General features: G+C 45.2%; 1 protein-coding gene across 1 annotated transcript in view; it reads left to right on the forward strand.

Annotated features, from left to right (window-relative positions):
• The first annotated feature begins 5,614 nt into the window (after positions 1 to 5,614).
• Positions 5,615 to 15,928, forward strand: part of LIMD1 (LIM domain containing 1) — a 57,227-nt gene continuing 46,913 nt past the window's right edge. The window contains exon 1 of the mRNA XM_077809285.1: positions 5,615 to 7,115. Coding sequence (XP_077665411.1) covers positions 5,615 to 7,115 — 1,501 coding nt within the window. The remainder of the gene's footprint in view (positions 7,116 to 15,928) is intronic.

Consider the following 15,928-nt stretch of genomic DNA (forward strand, 5'->3'; position numbering starts at 1 on the left):
ACTTAAAATCTAGCTTTCTGTAGTTAATACACCTGTTTTATATTTGATCTAAAATGGTGTATTTTGGTTAAAGCACTTGGGAAATCTCAGCTTAGGTTACAAAGGCTAGTGTGTGTCCTCTTCGCATGGAGGGAGGGGTAGACTGGGTAATGAACTTACACTGGTCAGGCTTCTGACCAGGGCAAGATGGTACAGCTCTGGGGTGCAAGTCTGGGGGCTTAAGAGATTTGCTGGTGCCTTTCTCTGTCTGATTCGAGTGTGTGGCTCAGGGAACATTCATGCAATTTAGCTGGGTGTGGGGTGGGCTCCACATGCCATTGTACTGAGTGATAACAGAGCCTGGAGGGGTTTGCTGCTTGTCAGTAGCAAAGCATTGTGAGAGACAGCCCAGGTTGGAGAGTTAAGGGGGCACAGCAGCACCCCAGTTCCAGGTTGTACCCTTGGGATCCAGTCACAACTGCACAACCAAATACTCTCAAGACTGGCAGGGCTCAGCTGAGACTGATCACCTTTTGTTTTTCACAGGTATGTTCATTTTACACCACAGGATTGGTATATATTTCAGTGTTGCATCTCCTAAAAAATTGGGGTGGCACAGTACGTACTTGTGCTTATGCATCTTCAAACCAGAAATATATAATATTTTCCTTCCAGATCAGACCGTTAGTTGATCACATCTGATGTAGAGCCATAGCCAGTGGCCGACTCTTGATGCACCAGAGAAATGTGAAAAGTAATAATGATGATAACAATGCACCTGAACAATTGTGTATTGTTGTCCAGAGAGGAGGGATGCAGAAGGAAACTCCTTCCTTACTCCTTCATTATGTCCAGAAGCTTGAGAGTTGATTCATCCTATTTTAGCAAGTTATAACTATAATCTTCCTGGTCATAAAATTATTCAGTCCCCTTTTAAATTCAGTTACAGTGTTTGACTGTGAGCACCTTCTCCCAGAGAAGTTAACACCATAGGCTGATTATACAATGTGTGTATTTCTTTCTATTATATTTAAATGTACCTTAATCAATTTTAATCAAGTATCCTTTGTGCTTATATTATGGGACTCTGTAAAAAGGACCAATCCCTTTTCACTCTCTCATAATCATAAATACCTCACTTACCCGCCCCTCCCTGCCTTTCAAAAATGCTTATTATTTGCAGCCTTTTATGTAATTCCTGCCACACATCCAATTATCTGCATCAACCTTCTTTGTGTTTGGGGGTCGTTTGGGATCGTGTCTGTGTGACAGTGTGTTGGAGAGGATGTGTCAAGATCATGAGGACATTAATACTGAAGTTATATTATAGGGTATGTCCAATTTTGGGCCTGTCAGTCTTTAACTCAAAGAGTCTTTAACTCATTACATACTGTACAGTCCAATAAAAATACCACAGGACAGGTTTTAAATGATTGGGGCCAGATTATTATGCTCTCAGTTACAGCAGCATTATCCCATGGAGTTTGCTAGGGCAGAATGGACGTGCCTGAGGGCAGAATTTGCTGCCCTGTTGAATTGGGAGCCAGACCTCCACAAGGATTTCTTCGCTACACTACAGAGTTTATAGCGGTGCAGCTTCACCGATACAGCTGTGCCGCTGAAGCGCTGCTAGTGTGGACGCTCTAAGCAAATGGGAAATAGCTCTCCTGTCAACTTAATTACTCCAGGCCCCGCAAGCGGCGGCAACTATGTTGATGGGAGAAGTTCTCTGAGCTGACATAGCACTGTATACACTGATGGTTAGGTCGGTGTAACTTACGTTGCTCAGGTGGGTGACTTATTCACATCCACTCATGTGAGCGACATGACTTATACCGATATAAACTGTAGTGTGTACATAGGCTAATTCTACCTTCAGACATGCACAGCTCATGTTGACTTTTATGGGATATTAAACATATCTGAGGATAGAATTTAGCGCTAAAAGGAGTAGTTTTCCCCAATGAAGAAAACATTTATATGGGTATAGCATAGTATGAGAAAGGTTAAAGTGCTGGAGTAGACTCAGGTGCTCCGAGTTCAGTTTCCCCCAGTCACTAATTTACTTCCACAGTCCTGAGTTGCTTAAGCCCCCATCCTGCAAGTAGCTCTGTGCAGGTAGAGCCCTGACCAATGGGAGCCTTAATCTCACTTGTCTCAGCTCTCCAACTGTAACTTGTAGATAATTCTTCCTTTGTCTGTTCTTTCTATGTAGACTATGAGCTGGACAGTCTCTCACTATGTGTTTGCACAGCGCTTTTCACACTGGGGCCCTGATCTCAGTTGGGGCATTAGTATAATAAAAATAATCGTCATAGAATATTATTAGAAAGGTGTCAATATATAACATTAATAAGCCTGGGAAATAAACATAACTTTTGAATGTGATTCTCTCTCTCTTTCTTGAGGGGGTGGGAGGGGAAGGGAGGCAGGGGCAGGGTTGGCCTCATCATGTTGTGGACCCAGCAATTTATTTTTCAGTGAAGCAATCAGGTTGCAATCGGCCTCTCTGTCTCTCAAGTACAGTCTTGCAAAAAGTCCTGCACAGCTACTTTCTTGCTAGACAAATACCACCAGGAGGAAAGCAGGTGTTTGGTTTTTTTTTCCTTTTCCTTCAGTGGTTCAGTGGGAACTCCTCCCCTTCAAGGCTTCTGAATGATTAATCATAGACTAAGTCATGTGCGTTTGGCTTGAGTGCAGTAATTACGCTTTGAAAGAAAAGAGAGTGTATGTGTGACATATAAAATAAACAAAAGAGCAAAAATAAACAGAGATTTTGTCTCTCCCCCCACTCATTTTGCAGAGAAGGAAATGATTTGACCACGTCCCTAAGGGCTGTTTCACTACTAGCATGAACAGTGCACATTGTGGTATATTCCTCAGTGTGTTTCATTATTTGCTGTAGCTTGTAGTTTTGCAAACATTTTGTGGTCAAGTTTCCTGAAACATTAAAGGTTAATAAACAACCAAAACAAAAAACCACCAACCAACCCAAGTCAGTAAGGGTCTCATCCCACAATTCCTAGATTCCAAGGCCAGATGGGACCATTGCTACCATTTAATCTGATCTCCTGCATAACACAGGCCATAGAACTCCCCCAAAACAATTCCTGTTGGAACTAGAGCAGATCTTTTAGAAAAACATCCAAGCTTGATTCAAAATTGCCAGTGATGGAGAATCTACCACAACCATTAGTAAATTGTGCCAATGGTTAATATCCCCCACTGTTAAAAATGTACACCTTATTTCCAGTCTGCATTTATTTAGCTTCAACTTCCAGCTATTGGACCATGTTATACCTTTCTCTACTAGACCGAAGTGCCCAAAGTCAAATATTTATTTCCAGTGTAGGTACTTATAAACTGTGATTGAGTCTTTGTTAAGCTAAATATATTGAGCTCCTTAAGTCTATCACTATAAGAATGCTTTGTAATCCCTTATTTATTCTCAGGGCTCTTCCCTGAACCCTCAACAATTTATCAACATCCTTCTTAACTCATGGACACCAGAACTGGACACAATATTCCAGCAGCATCTGCAGTGGTGCCAAAAACAGAGGTAAAATAAACTCTCTACTCCTGCTTGAGATTTCCCTGTTCTTGCATTCCAGGATCACATTAGCTTTTCCGCCCACGGTCTCAGAATGAGAGCTCATAGTCTACTGATCATACACCACAACCCCCAAATCTTTTCCAGAGACACTGATTTCCAGGATAAAGTCCCCCATAGTGTAAGTATGGCCTACATTCATTGCTCCTAGCCACAGACACTTACATTTAGCCACATTAAAATTATATTGTTTGTTTGCACCCTTTTCATTATTTACCACTCCTCCAATCTTTGGATCTGTGCAAGCAGAACCCGGCATTGGATCATGCCTATGACCCCGAGACAGCAAACACTTATGCAAGTACAAACTTTACTCATCTCAGAAGTCAGTGGAATTTCCCATGTGAATAAAGTTACACATTTTAGCAGGATTGGGCCCACCCGATGCTTCTTCCCAACCACTGGGTTCTTCTACTTTTATTTTAGCAAAACATTCCACTGCAGGGTTTGTAACCCAACCACTCCGGACTTGTGTTTAGTGCAGAAGGACTTGAAAGTAAATTGACCTGAACTATGACGACTCTCTTCAGGGGAGTTGCCACCACCAAACAGCAAAGCAAAAAGCAAAGAGAACTTTATGCTCAGCTTTAACAGGGAGGCAGAGAAGAAAACTGCTTTTGAATCTGACTAGACTGCGGGTGACGAGATTCTCTGCAGCTGGAGGAGAGGTCCTGATCCTCCAAGTTACCAAGCCCGGGGGAGCCCCACGCGGGTGTCTGTCTACACGGGGTAACTCGCAGGGTGGGGGCCAGAGTTGGCACCGGATCAGGCCAGCGCTGAGGGCCACGGGTGCGAGGAGGTGATTGTGAGCAAACCCCGACCCCCCCCCCGTTCGCCAGCTGTAGCCGGGCGGACCCTGGGCAAAGCGCTGGGCCCTCACCCGGGCACGGAGCAGCCCGCAGCGAGAGGTAGCAGCGGCCAGGTGGGTCCCGGCTCGGCGGGGGAACCGGCACAGGCGGAGCCGGGCCAGCCGCATGGGGCCGAGCCGCGGCGGCTCAGGCTCGGCGCCGAGAGGCGGCAGCTGCTCCGCCGCCCCCTCCCCAGCCCGGGACCCGCCGTCAGCCGGGGCTCGCCCGGCTCCGCCCCCCGCCCGCGGGAAGGGGGCGAGGCCGCCACGCGGGCGGGGCAGAGAGACGCGGCACCGAGTCACGGAGAGCGGCCGCCGGGGAGCCCGAGCAGCGCCCGGGTGAGTCCGCCCGGCCCCCGGCCCCCGGCCCCTCCCGCAGGAGAAACTTCCGCAGCCGCCGCCGCCTCGCCGGGGCAGGCGAAGGGGCTACGTGAGGTTCCCCCCCTCCCCGGGAGGTGCCGGGGGCTCCTGGCCACAGCCCCTGCTTCCCCCGGTCCCGCAGGCGAGGACCCTGGCCCCTCCCCGTGGCCTCTGGGCGGGGACTGGCTCTCCCGCGGCTCCCCGCTTCCCCGGGAGCCTGGGCGGGTCCCCCCAGCCCCGCGCGGCGTGAGAGACCTGCCCCTGGCTCGCCCCTCAGGCGCGGCGCGCGCCCCCGGGGACTGGGCCTCCCGCTGGGGGCGGGGAAGGGGTTGGCAGCCTGTTTCCACGAGACGCTTACAAGCTCTCTCTTTCTTTTCTAGCCTCTCTCCTGCTGGTGGGCTCAGGCTGAGTAAGCCCTGATTGCAGGGTGAACGGGAAATCTCCTCCTCAGTCGTCATCCTCACCTCTGGGCTTGGAGCCCTTTCAGATCTTGCTTCCTCGAGGGGGCTGTTCCCCCCCCACCACCACCCCGATCTACAATAAAAATTTGAGCTGCGTTCTTACATCTTATGGTTAGAAGACACGGCTGCTGCTGACCCGGTTATTAACGGGAGCTACAAACAAGAACATTTAATTATTTTTACAAAGCAGGTAAACTTCTGTAACCTTTTTCTGAGTCAAGGACGGAGCGGGCATGAAGCTGAGGATTACAAAGTAAAGTGGATTCAGTACTGACTGCTTCTACAGGCCTGGATGGCTTGCAGCTTTCATCATTAAGTTTAGCCTCGTGGGAGGGGGACGCTAGTGAATTTGCAAAAATGGATAAATATGATGATCTGGGCCTGGAGGCGAGTAAATTTATAGAAGATCTCAATATGTATGAAGCCTCCAGGGATGGACTCTTTCGGGTGGACAAAGCTGTTGGCAACAACCCGGAATTTGAGGAAACCAGGAGAGTTTTTGCCACTAAAATGGCTAAAATTCATCTCCAGAAACAACAGCAGCAGCAGCAAGAAGAGCAACTGTTGGCTGACTCTGGCTCTCTAAATGGTGGGGCCAGTTTCAGTGTCCAGCAGCAGTTTCCAAACCATCCTGTGCATGGAGTAGCTGTGGGGGCCAGTACATTGCATTCAGGAGAAAATATTGCCAAACCACCTCTGGCCACAGCATCAGTGTGTGCAGCACACCAGCTTGCTTTTCCACACCATCCACAAGCTGTTCCTGATGGGCAGCGAACAAAATTATACCAAGAGGGCAAAACAGCTAGCAAAGAATATGGCTGTAGAGAGAATCTGGGGGATTCTGAAGTCTCTGAAGGACATGGGTTCCACAGAACTGCCCATGTGAATCCCAGCGCTGCAAAGCCATCTTTTCCTTCTCTTCCCCATGGACATCATTATAATGAGAATCAGACAGCCGTCCCTGCTTGGGGAGGAGATGCTGGTAAGTTTTCCATCCCAAAATCTGGTTTGGGGAGTTCACGATCCAGTGTTAATCATAGTGATCAGCTACCAAGGAGTCCTACAAAAATCCAAGCTGATCCTCACCCGTACCAGCATCAGAAGTCACAGAGCTCCTGCAGGTCTTCTGAAAGTGGATATGGAAGCCAGGAAAATGGGAATGAAAGCAACAGACTAAGTCGGGGCTATGATCAAAACCCAACTGGTCAGAGATCTTCCTCTTTCTCACATACTCTGACCTCCTTTTCCACTTCTACAGGGTTTGATGATGAGACAGCAGTAGTACTTCCACAACAGAGATCTTCCTCATTCTCGGCCCCATCAACATTGCCTGCACAAGCATTTTCAGGTCTGTCTGATCAATTTAGCCCAAACCCTGAGAGTGAGATGCTAGCTTCTGGAACACCACACAAAACCAGTCATGACCACTCATTATGGTACCATGACAATTCTAGCTCTTCCACATCTAGTTCAGCTCCTACTCCATTGCCTCCAAGCGTAGATTATCAGCAAGCCAGTGCTTATCCCAAGTCTACAGCCCATTTCGTAGTTCATGGTCAAAATCACAGGCTTAATTGTCCTGGCTCTGGCATAAGTCCTGAGCAGAATTCCATCAGCGTAGCTTCACATGGGCCAATGATTTCTGATGCTCCAAGGTCTCCATTTAAAGAGGGCATAAGCAGTCTGCAGCATGACTCAGGACACCAGGAAAATTCCAGTTCTACAAAAGTAAAATTACCCTGTCAGACCCTCCTTCCACAGCAGGAACAAGGGCCATCTGCAGCTGAATTAAAATTAGAAGCACTTACCCAACGTCTGGAGCAAGAGATGGATGCTCGTCCCAAGGCCGACTACTTTGGTAAGTATATATTTCTGCAGTTGCAATCTGTAAGTTTATATTAACGCATCTGACAGTACTAACTGCTGTAAGGTTCACTTCAGAGACTGGGAGGGGAAACACTTTTTTTGGGGGGGGGGGGCGTTCAGTGGTTTATTTTTGTACTTAAGCGTCATTCACTACAGAGGCTAGAAATTATTTTGACTATGAAACATTTTTTCATTTCACTTATTTTAAAGCAAGGATTCCATAGTAACTTCAGGAGGGAATCATGAAAGTAGGGTGAGGTGGAAGGGTTATGACTTTTGAAGTACCTTAATTAATTTTTTATCGCAATTTAACATCTTTTAAAGATATTAATAGACTACCTCCTTTTCTAAAAATTGTTTATGATTCAGCTTCAATTAAAACTTAGTTTTTTAATTGATCAAAAAGTTGGACAAGGCTAAGGCTTGCAGGTATTTAACAACCTGAATGAGCGCATCTGAAAACCAGGCCATAAATGTATTGCACTCTATAGGTCAGATCCACAAGTTGTCCAGTGCTGCAAGGTATGCTTGTACTTTGCAGTGAAGAGAGAAGAAGAACTTAACATCTGTGGGTACCTGAATAAGTAGTTAAAATATTCTGCTGATTTCAGTCCATTTGATAACATGGGGCGCCAATAACCTGTTGGCGAGTTTAATAGTATATTTTCTCTCTTTCTCAGCCATGTCATAGCTTAACAAGATAGAGGATATTTAGTCTGGTTACCCAGTTCTTGGAAAGAGTGGATCTGATCCTGTTTCCACTGAAGTCCATGAGAATTCTGTGATTAACTTCAATAGACGCAGGATCATGCCCAGCAGAACTTTTGTTCTTACATGTTTTAGGCCTAGTCTATGCTACAGAGTTAAGTTGACGGATGGTTTACGTCAACCCAGTTATGTCAGTGTTTGGACATTAGCCTTGCTCCCGCTCATGTTAGTGCCCTACTACACCAACACAATAAATCCTCCTCCATGAGAGTTGTAGGGTGTATGGTGGTGGCGGTAGAGTGATGCGGTGTCTGTGTAGACACTTTTCAGAGTAACAGCCGTGTTAGTCTGTATTCGCAAAAAGAAAAGGAGGACTTTTGGCACCTTAGAGACTAACCAATTTATTTGAGCATGAGCTTTGGTGAGCTGTGTTCCTTAGATCAGCTGTGGCACTCATAACTGTCAATTTCAGGGCTCCCTACTGGAGCTGTGAAATTGACAAAAAAGGCTGATGGCTCTCTGCTGTGGACCCCGCACCAGGATCGCAGCTCAGGCTGTCACTCCGGGGCTGGGGGAGAAAGTGTTCCCTCTAATTTTTCCCACCCGTGTGTGGAATGAATTTTGTTATGTGCACCAATATGGAGGTGATGTGTGACACATTGTCTTCATATTGGTGCACATAACAAAATTCATGGGGTGGGGGTGGAGCCGAGGGGTTCAGAGTGTGGGAGGGGGCTTAGGGCTGGGGCACAGGGTTGGGGTGCAGGGATGTGAGGGCTCCGGCTGGAGATGCGGGCTCTGGGGTGGGGGTGGGGATGAGGGGTTTGGGTGCAGGAGGCTGCTCGGGGGCTATGGCGGCGAGAGAGGACTCCTTGCCATCCCCCGCCCCCCGCAGCTCTCTCTCCCCACTGCAGCACCTGGGCTGGGGGTCAGGGTGGGAGAGGCGCCTCTCCCCACCGCAGCAGTTCTGGGGCTGGGGCTGCAAGATATGTGCCCCTCCCCCAGCTCCACACTTGGGACCAGCCTGGGCTGTGCCCAGGCTGGGGGGGAGGGGTGCCATTGCTGTGGCAGTTTGGGGGCCAGGCTAGATGGGAGCTGGGGGAGGGACGCCCCTCCCCTGGCCCCGGTAGGTCCCCGGGCGGGTTTACTGAGTGCCTGCATGGTGCTATATAGGCTACTGTGTGGCTACACAGCTTACAGGAGACTTAGGTGGGGGCTGGAGCCTGGCTGCTGCCCAGGCTCTCGGGTCTCCGCTTTGAGCTGGCTGTCATCTGGGCTTGGAGCCGTCTGGGAGCCTGGGCGGCAGCTGGGCTTGGAGCAGTGAGCTCCACCAAGAGCTGAGAGCCCATGCTCTCAGCCCCCCACACTGCCCCTCTTAAATCCGTGCAAGCGCTGCTGGTGAGGATGTGCTCCACCAACAGAAGGAGGGTGGTGTGGACATGAAAAATCACAATAATTACTGCCACAGCTGTATGTCGACTTAAGTTTGTAGTGTAGACATGCCCTTAGATACATGGATTGAACATCCCAAATGTAGCAGTAGCTTGAACTCTCCTTCCTAATATGAAGTAACATTTTTCACCTCTGTGCATCTTGATCCCTACGCAGACTTACAAACACAAACCAGGGGAAGGATTTCATGCTTTCAGCTTACTCTTGCTGCTTCTTGAAGGCCACCATTGCTGGTGCCAGCACGGGCAGTCTATACACCAATGATACTTAAGCACTCTGGTCTTGCCAACATTACTATGAACTTCACAATAAACGACTGCAAGCTAGGTAGCTGCCAATATTGGTATCCGAAGATTGTTTCTCCCAAAGGTTAGTTGAGAACTGCATGGAAAGCATATTCCAGAATATCAATATGTGATGTTCCCCTGATAGAGAGTATAGTTGTAATCAAATTTAGTCTAATGAAAGGGCAGATGGAGTAAAATGCCTATTGTGTCACATTGCAATGTCTTGTGTTCTTTTTGCTGCTTTTTGAGGATAGTGTTTTAAATACCATTCCTCTACTCTGAATATAGAATGGTCCACTGACAAGGCCGTGAGATCCTCTTGAATAGAGGATGCTACTTGGATTTTGGATTCACGCTGCTTTGAATGGGTGAACAGAGGAGCTAGGCTATACATACTTTAAAGTGTGTGTAGGAAGTAGGGGCATGCCAGAGCAGATGCATGTAATGGATAACTAGATTTATACCGCCTTTAAATTGACAGTAATGCAAGGAATGTGCTTTTTAACTTTCAGGAAGCATGCGGTGATGTAATGGTATTTTGGTAACATGCAAGGTCTATTTGGTGGGTCCACTGAATTATTTTTATCAGGATCCTGGGGAGGGGGAAGAGATGGAGGCTCCTTAATTCCCAGAAGGATCCAGTGACAAACTCCTACTAGGAAGCTATACATGCGTAAGGGAGCAGAAATGCTAGGGGAAGAAATAGAATTTGCAGCAGCTTTGAGTCCCAGATCTATGAAGGGAGGTTTAGTGGTGACTTCCTGGAATATTTTGAAAGACTTGATACAGTGCAGAAGTATTGTAAACTATTGCTGTCGTCATCTTGCTCTCTCATTTTCACTTTTATGCATTCAGTATACTATTTGTTACTCAGGGATAAAGCACTGAATTGTCTCTAGAGAGACAAAGTGGGTGAGGTAGTCTCTTTTATTGGACCAACTTCTGTCGATGAGAGAGACAAACTTTTGAGGCACACAAGAGGCTCTCAAGCTTGTCTCTCTCACCAACAGAAGTTGGTCCAATAAAAGAGATTACCTCACCCACCTTGTCTCTCTAATAACCTGGTACCAACATGGCTACACTACATTGCATACAGCGAGTTGACTTGAGGAATTCTAAGTACTGTATTACAGATCTGTTTTTTCACTAAGCCAGTTCCTCAAGCTACCAAAACTTAGTATTAAAAATAATTATTTTTATGTAACAATGATTTAAAAAGAGAACAGCAACAGTTTGTTTTGTTTTAAACATTCCTCTGCATTATTGTGAACTCAAATGCAACACCTCTGCTGTTACCTCAGAACCAGGAATTGAAATTGGCTAGAGACACAAGTGCAAATGATTGTTCCTGAAAATGCTTTCATGTTTGGTAATCTGAAATGCTATTCGTAACACAAGTGTCAGGAATGGATGTTATTAATAAAGAGCTGTGCTTCTAACAAGGGAGATTTTTGTATCTACTACTGTGTGAAAACCAACTTTGGTAAACGCGAACTTTTTTTTAAAGGACTAAATCCAATATAGATAGGATTCCTCTGAGGAGTAACAGACTGTCTAGTTATCTGCCAACACAAGATTACCAGATTACCATACAAAATACTTCTGGCTTCTCAAACCATATATGGTATGGGAAAGGAAGGAAAGAATCAAAGAAGTCCGGATTTTTCAATAATGCATACGTATAAGCAGTGTCAGAAAAATGAGTCTTGCTTGGGTCTCTCGAGCTTTTTTCATTTTAAGAGTGTTTTCTGAAATGCTGACTTCACTGCAATGGATTATGCAGTATTTCAAAAAAGACATAAGGAAACTGAGGGGCTATCTGTACAGTCAAAATCAAAGGCTATTATCCAACTTTTGGTTAGGAATAAAAAACTTTGAGGGGTCTGTTTCTGCTACAGTGGAGAAAGAGCCCTGAGTCCATGTGACACAGATCTGGAAGTTAACTTTGATTTTATTAAAGTTTTAGACTGCCATTGTCAAGGAAGCCTGTGGGAGCTAGGTGCCTGAATCAAATGAATTTCTGTGGTATTGGGGTGCCTAACTTTTTCCTTAGGTTCCTTTGAAATTTCCTCATCTTCTCTCACTGGCTAAAGTTAAGGCTAGATTTTCAGGTGTGAGCACAGCAGGTGGACTGCAGAAATGTGCATGGGCCCACTGTGTTGTAAGAGAACACAGAATTCTGAATGAAAATCATACAGTTCCAGGCCTGATCATGCACCATCGAAGCCAATAAACCTCTTACTGTTGATTTCAATGGAACATGATTAAGCCAAGTGTGCCTGACTGTCCATTTGTATGTGCAGTTACCCAGTTTGCATGTACAAACTCAGGTTTTTGCAGGTGAAACAGCTGTGCGCACACATTATGAGTGTACCTCTTGTGCCCATAGATGGAAATTTGGCTCTTAGTGTTTTAAAGACACTGGTTATCAGTAGCATTTTAAAACAAACTCAATGTGTTTTTTCATATTATGAGTGATTCTTAGATTTTTAAGGTCTAAATCCTCTCATTACTACTCAGGGTAGAGCTGATAAGCTGTTGGTATTTTATCAGAGCCCCAGGCATCCTAGTTTGAAGCTGAACACTGAGATGCTTTGTAGCAGGCAAGCAGAGTGGATCATGTAGTTGAGTTTGAGGATTTTTCCTTTCACCAAATTAGAACTCAAGATGAATCATTTACCCAAGTGGAGACTTGGACTCTTGGCATGTGCAGATGGGTATAATTAGTTGTCAGAGCAGAGGGCAGTTGTGTAGTGAACTTGGTGTTTCACTGCACAATCCTTGCAATCCGATAGCTGGTATTGCCACCAAAATGTTTCAGATGCTGAAAAGGTAATTTGAGGGCTGCTGCAGTGGGAACCTCAGGTAAAAATAGAAGAATTTTCTGAGATTTGTTTTACATGCACACTTTATGGGCTGGAGATAAGGGCAGCTTTCCCTGTGGAAATGTGTGAATGTGTTCATTTCTTCCTGCTAGATGCATGGCGGTTGCTGGAAAAGCTCTGATGCTGGAAGAAGTTTCATGTGTGCGGTGCAGGGAGAGGGGGGCAGGAAGAGGGGAATCGTGCAGTAACTCTTCCAACATTCCTCATTTCAGAACATGAATTAGTACACTTGTGGACAACACAAAGCTTATCTCTGTGCAAGGAAGCAAGTGAATAAATATTTGCCTGGGATATGACTCTTTAGGATTAAAGCTGTATATGGCCCTCCTCCCCTCTCCTGGAAGCTGAACTAGACTTTGTAAATAAAAATGGCTATTTTAAAGGGTGGGAGAGAGCAGTGACTGAGGATCAGCAGTGGTGGTGGTGAGGAAAAGGCTGCAAAAGATATGGAGCCTGATTCACTCTGCCCTGTACTTGCTGCAGTCTTTTACACCAGTGCAATGTGAGTGTAAAATGCCACCAAATCAGAATGGTAGCATTTTGTGCTCACTTTGCACAAGGGTGAGTGACACCACAAGATGTAGGATAACTGTGAATCAGGCCTAGGGGCTTTAAACACCTTGGACCAAGTTTTCACAAGTGCGCAGACTATGGGTAATGTGTAAAAATTGCATGTAGTGACCTGTTTCCTCTTTGCATACCCAATTATCTGCATGGGCAGTTAGCAGACTTGTGCCAACCATTGAGTGGTGATTGAATAGGTATTTAGCCACATTTGCCAAGGACTCACTATTCACATGAGCCTCCATCCCGCTTTGGAAATTGGTTCTTTGAGGAGCATTATTATTAAGTGTTGTTTTGTAGTATGCAAGGGCCTGCCAAGCACCTCTCAGTACACAGGCTCCTGCCCCAAAGAGCTAACAATGATAATGGCACTGGCCTCCTTTGTAAAGCACTTTGAGATGTACTGATGAAAAGTGCTATAAAAAACCTAGGTGGCAATGGTAGTACGTTCTAACATAGCCATGGCTCAGTGAAATGTGCAACCACAAAACAGAATTGGGGTATGGGGAAGGTGAGGAGTTAGAGCAATGAGATTAGAGTTACTTGGGAAGGGGAATGTGCACACCATTTGGAAGCAAGTTGTGTAATTCCTTTCGTTTTTTATAATGTTGTGTCGTTGATTTAGTTCTTGTGGTCCTCGTGGTAGAAATGGGTTTTCAGGAGGGAGAATGAGAAGACAGTAGTGACCAGCCAGCAGTCAAGACTCATAATTGATGGAGCATAGGGGTGAGATGGGAACAACATAAGAAAAAAGGTGGGGGAGAGTTAACGCAAAAAGCAAGACCATGACACTTGTAGCTGTTGGGTGCAAATATGTGGGAAAGAACATACAGAAACTGTATTGGAGACATTTAAATGAAAACAACTTTATTTTTCTTTCCAAATGTGACTAATTGCTTCTACGTAAATCTAGCCAGCTATCAGGAGGGGCCACAAACATGCTTTAGTTAATATTAATGGCTGTAATTCTTGAAGCAACATAACAGCTAAATAACTGTTAAAACTGCTGGTGAAGAATGAAATTAGTTATCAGAACCAAATGTAGGTATCAAGGGTTATAGAGAATAAATGAGAGGAATAAGAGCCACAGAATTGCTAAATGCCAACTCCAGATTTTGACCCAGTAAAGGGTCTTTATTATATCACCCAAGTCTACCCTGAGTCATGCCCATGTTGTCTCCTCATCATCAGGGGCTGTATTGGTGAAATGGCAGAATGTGGCCTATTGTCTGAACCAAAGTATCATACCCTCACATTCTCCCCTCTGTGGCTAAGGCTTTCTGCTGAGAAAGTACAGGGGGGCACAGATTTAAATGTGGCAGTGAAATATTTTGATTTGGATTCTGTGTCCCAAAAGTTCATTGAAAAACTGTGTTATTGCTTTTCAACTGAACAGACTTTGGTGGATGAAAGTGTAAGGCCCCAATCAGTCGTACAGAATGCTATAATTCAGCATCATTTCATTGAATTCTTAGCGAATTAGGGATTATAAGGAATTAGAAATGAAGTAGTAACATTTGGAGGAGAAAATGTTGTTTAGACTTTGAAATTTGTGGCAAACAGAAATCCAATTGTTGAACTTAGTGGGTGGGACTGACATTTTGGATGATACCAGAGGATCAGATTCTGCTTCTGACAGCTCTGGGATGTCTTCTGACCTGCTAGACATGTGAGCCTGGGCTGTTTCCGGTGGCAGCGTTTCTGATTAATTAAAATGAGGAAACTAAGTATAAGAGTTGGGACACAGCTTGCAAGACTTGTTTTCAGTCCCAGCTGTGCTCTAAAGGTCCTGTTGTTCAGAGCCTCAGATGTAACATGGGGCAGTTGCTTTCCACATGATGCTAAATGGAACAGTGACTTCTTTGTTGATCAGAGGCAAGCTGCCCTAGAAGCAGAAATTAAACTGAAATCAGCAATTTATGTCCTTTCCCTTTCCAAATATGGTTACCATTCTACCAGTGCACTTGAGTGTGAACTTACTAGCACTTCACATGTGTAATTTTTCAGGCTTGTCATAGTACTGACAAAAGAGATACCTTAGAGTACATTTTAATAATACACTGTGCAGAGTTAAAGGTGTGTTGCCTGATTTTCAGATGTGGATAATTTAATAGAACGTCTTCATCCTGTGTTTTTAGATGCTCAAGTTGGCACTTGCTTGCCTAAATAATGTGCAGGTCTGAGCATCCAAATGCAGATACAGGCATCCTACTAAGGCACTCATTTTTGAAACATAAGCATATATACAGTATTCAGCCTTATGCTTGAAGTTGAGGAATAAGATTTCTCTACTTTTACTCAGGCCTAATCTATAGTAGGAAATTTCCTTGTTGCAGCTGGTGAGTATCAGTGACATGTAGCTAAACTGATGCTGATAACTGTTAAACTGTAGGTATAGGCCAGTAGAAAGCACACTCAGCAGCATTACAAAACCCTGGAGTTAGGACTTGCTTGGAGCAGGGCATAACTACAGTTCTGAAATGGAGTTGAACACTGTGTGTACTGCTCTCCTCTGGCAATTAACCTGTGATCAGCTGTAGCTCAGCATACATTTTGCAGATTCCTGTCATTAGCGATAGGTTTGTCCTAGTGTAGAGCAGGCCTGAAAGAGCAGGTTCATCATGGCAATAGGGGGTGAGCTGGGAGGGCTGTAGAGACTGACTAGTGTAAGGTAAAAATTATAATTAATTCTGTAGTTTTTTTTTCTTTGGAAGGGGTCAGGTTAAAATGAGAGGTAAAGGCTTTCTGATATACATTGCTAACACCACCTTAGCATAGTAATAGAAGTGAACACCCATCCCTGGAGTAATACCATTGACTTCAGTGTATTACACCAAAGTTGAATTTGGCCCAATGTTTTTTTTGTTTTGTTTTTAAAAGAACCTTTAGGTCTGTAGTGTGATAGGTTG

This window comes from Eretmochelys imbricata, chromosome 2 (genome assembly GCF_965152235.1).
Source record: "Eretmochelys imbricata isolate rEreImb1 chromosome 2, rEreImb1.hap1, whole genome shotgun sequence".
NCBI classification, from domain to species: domain Eukaryota; kingdom Metazoa; phylum Chordata; order Testudines; family Cheloniidae; genus Eretmochelys; species Eretmochelys imbricata.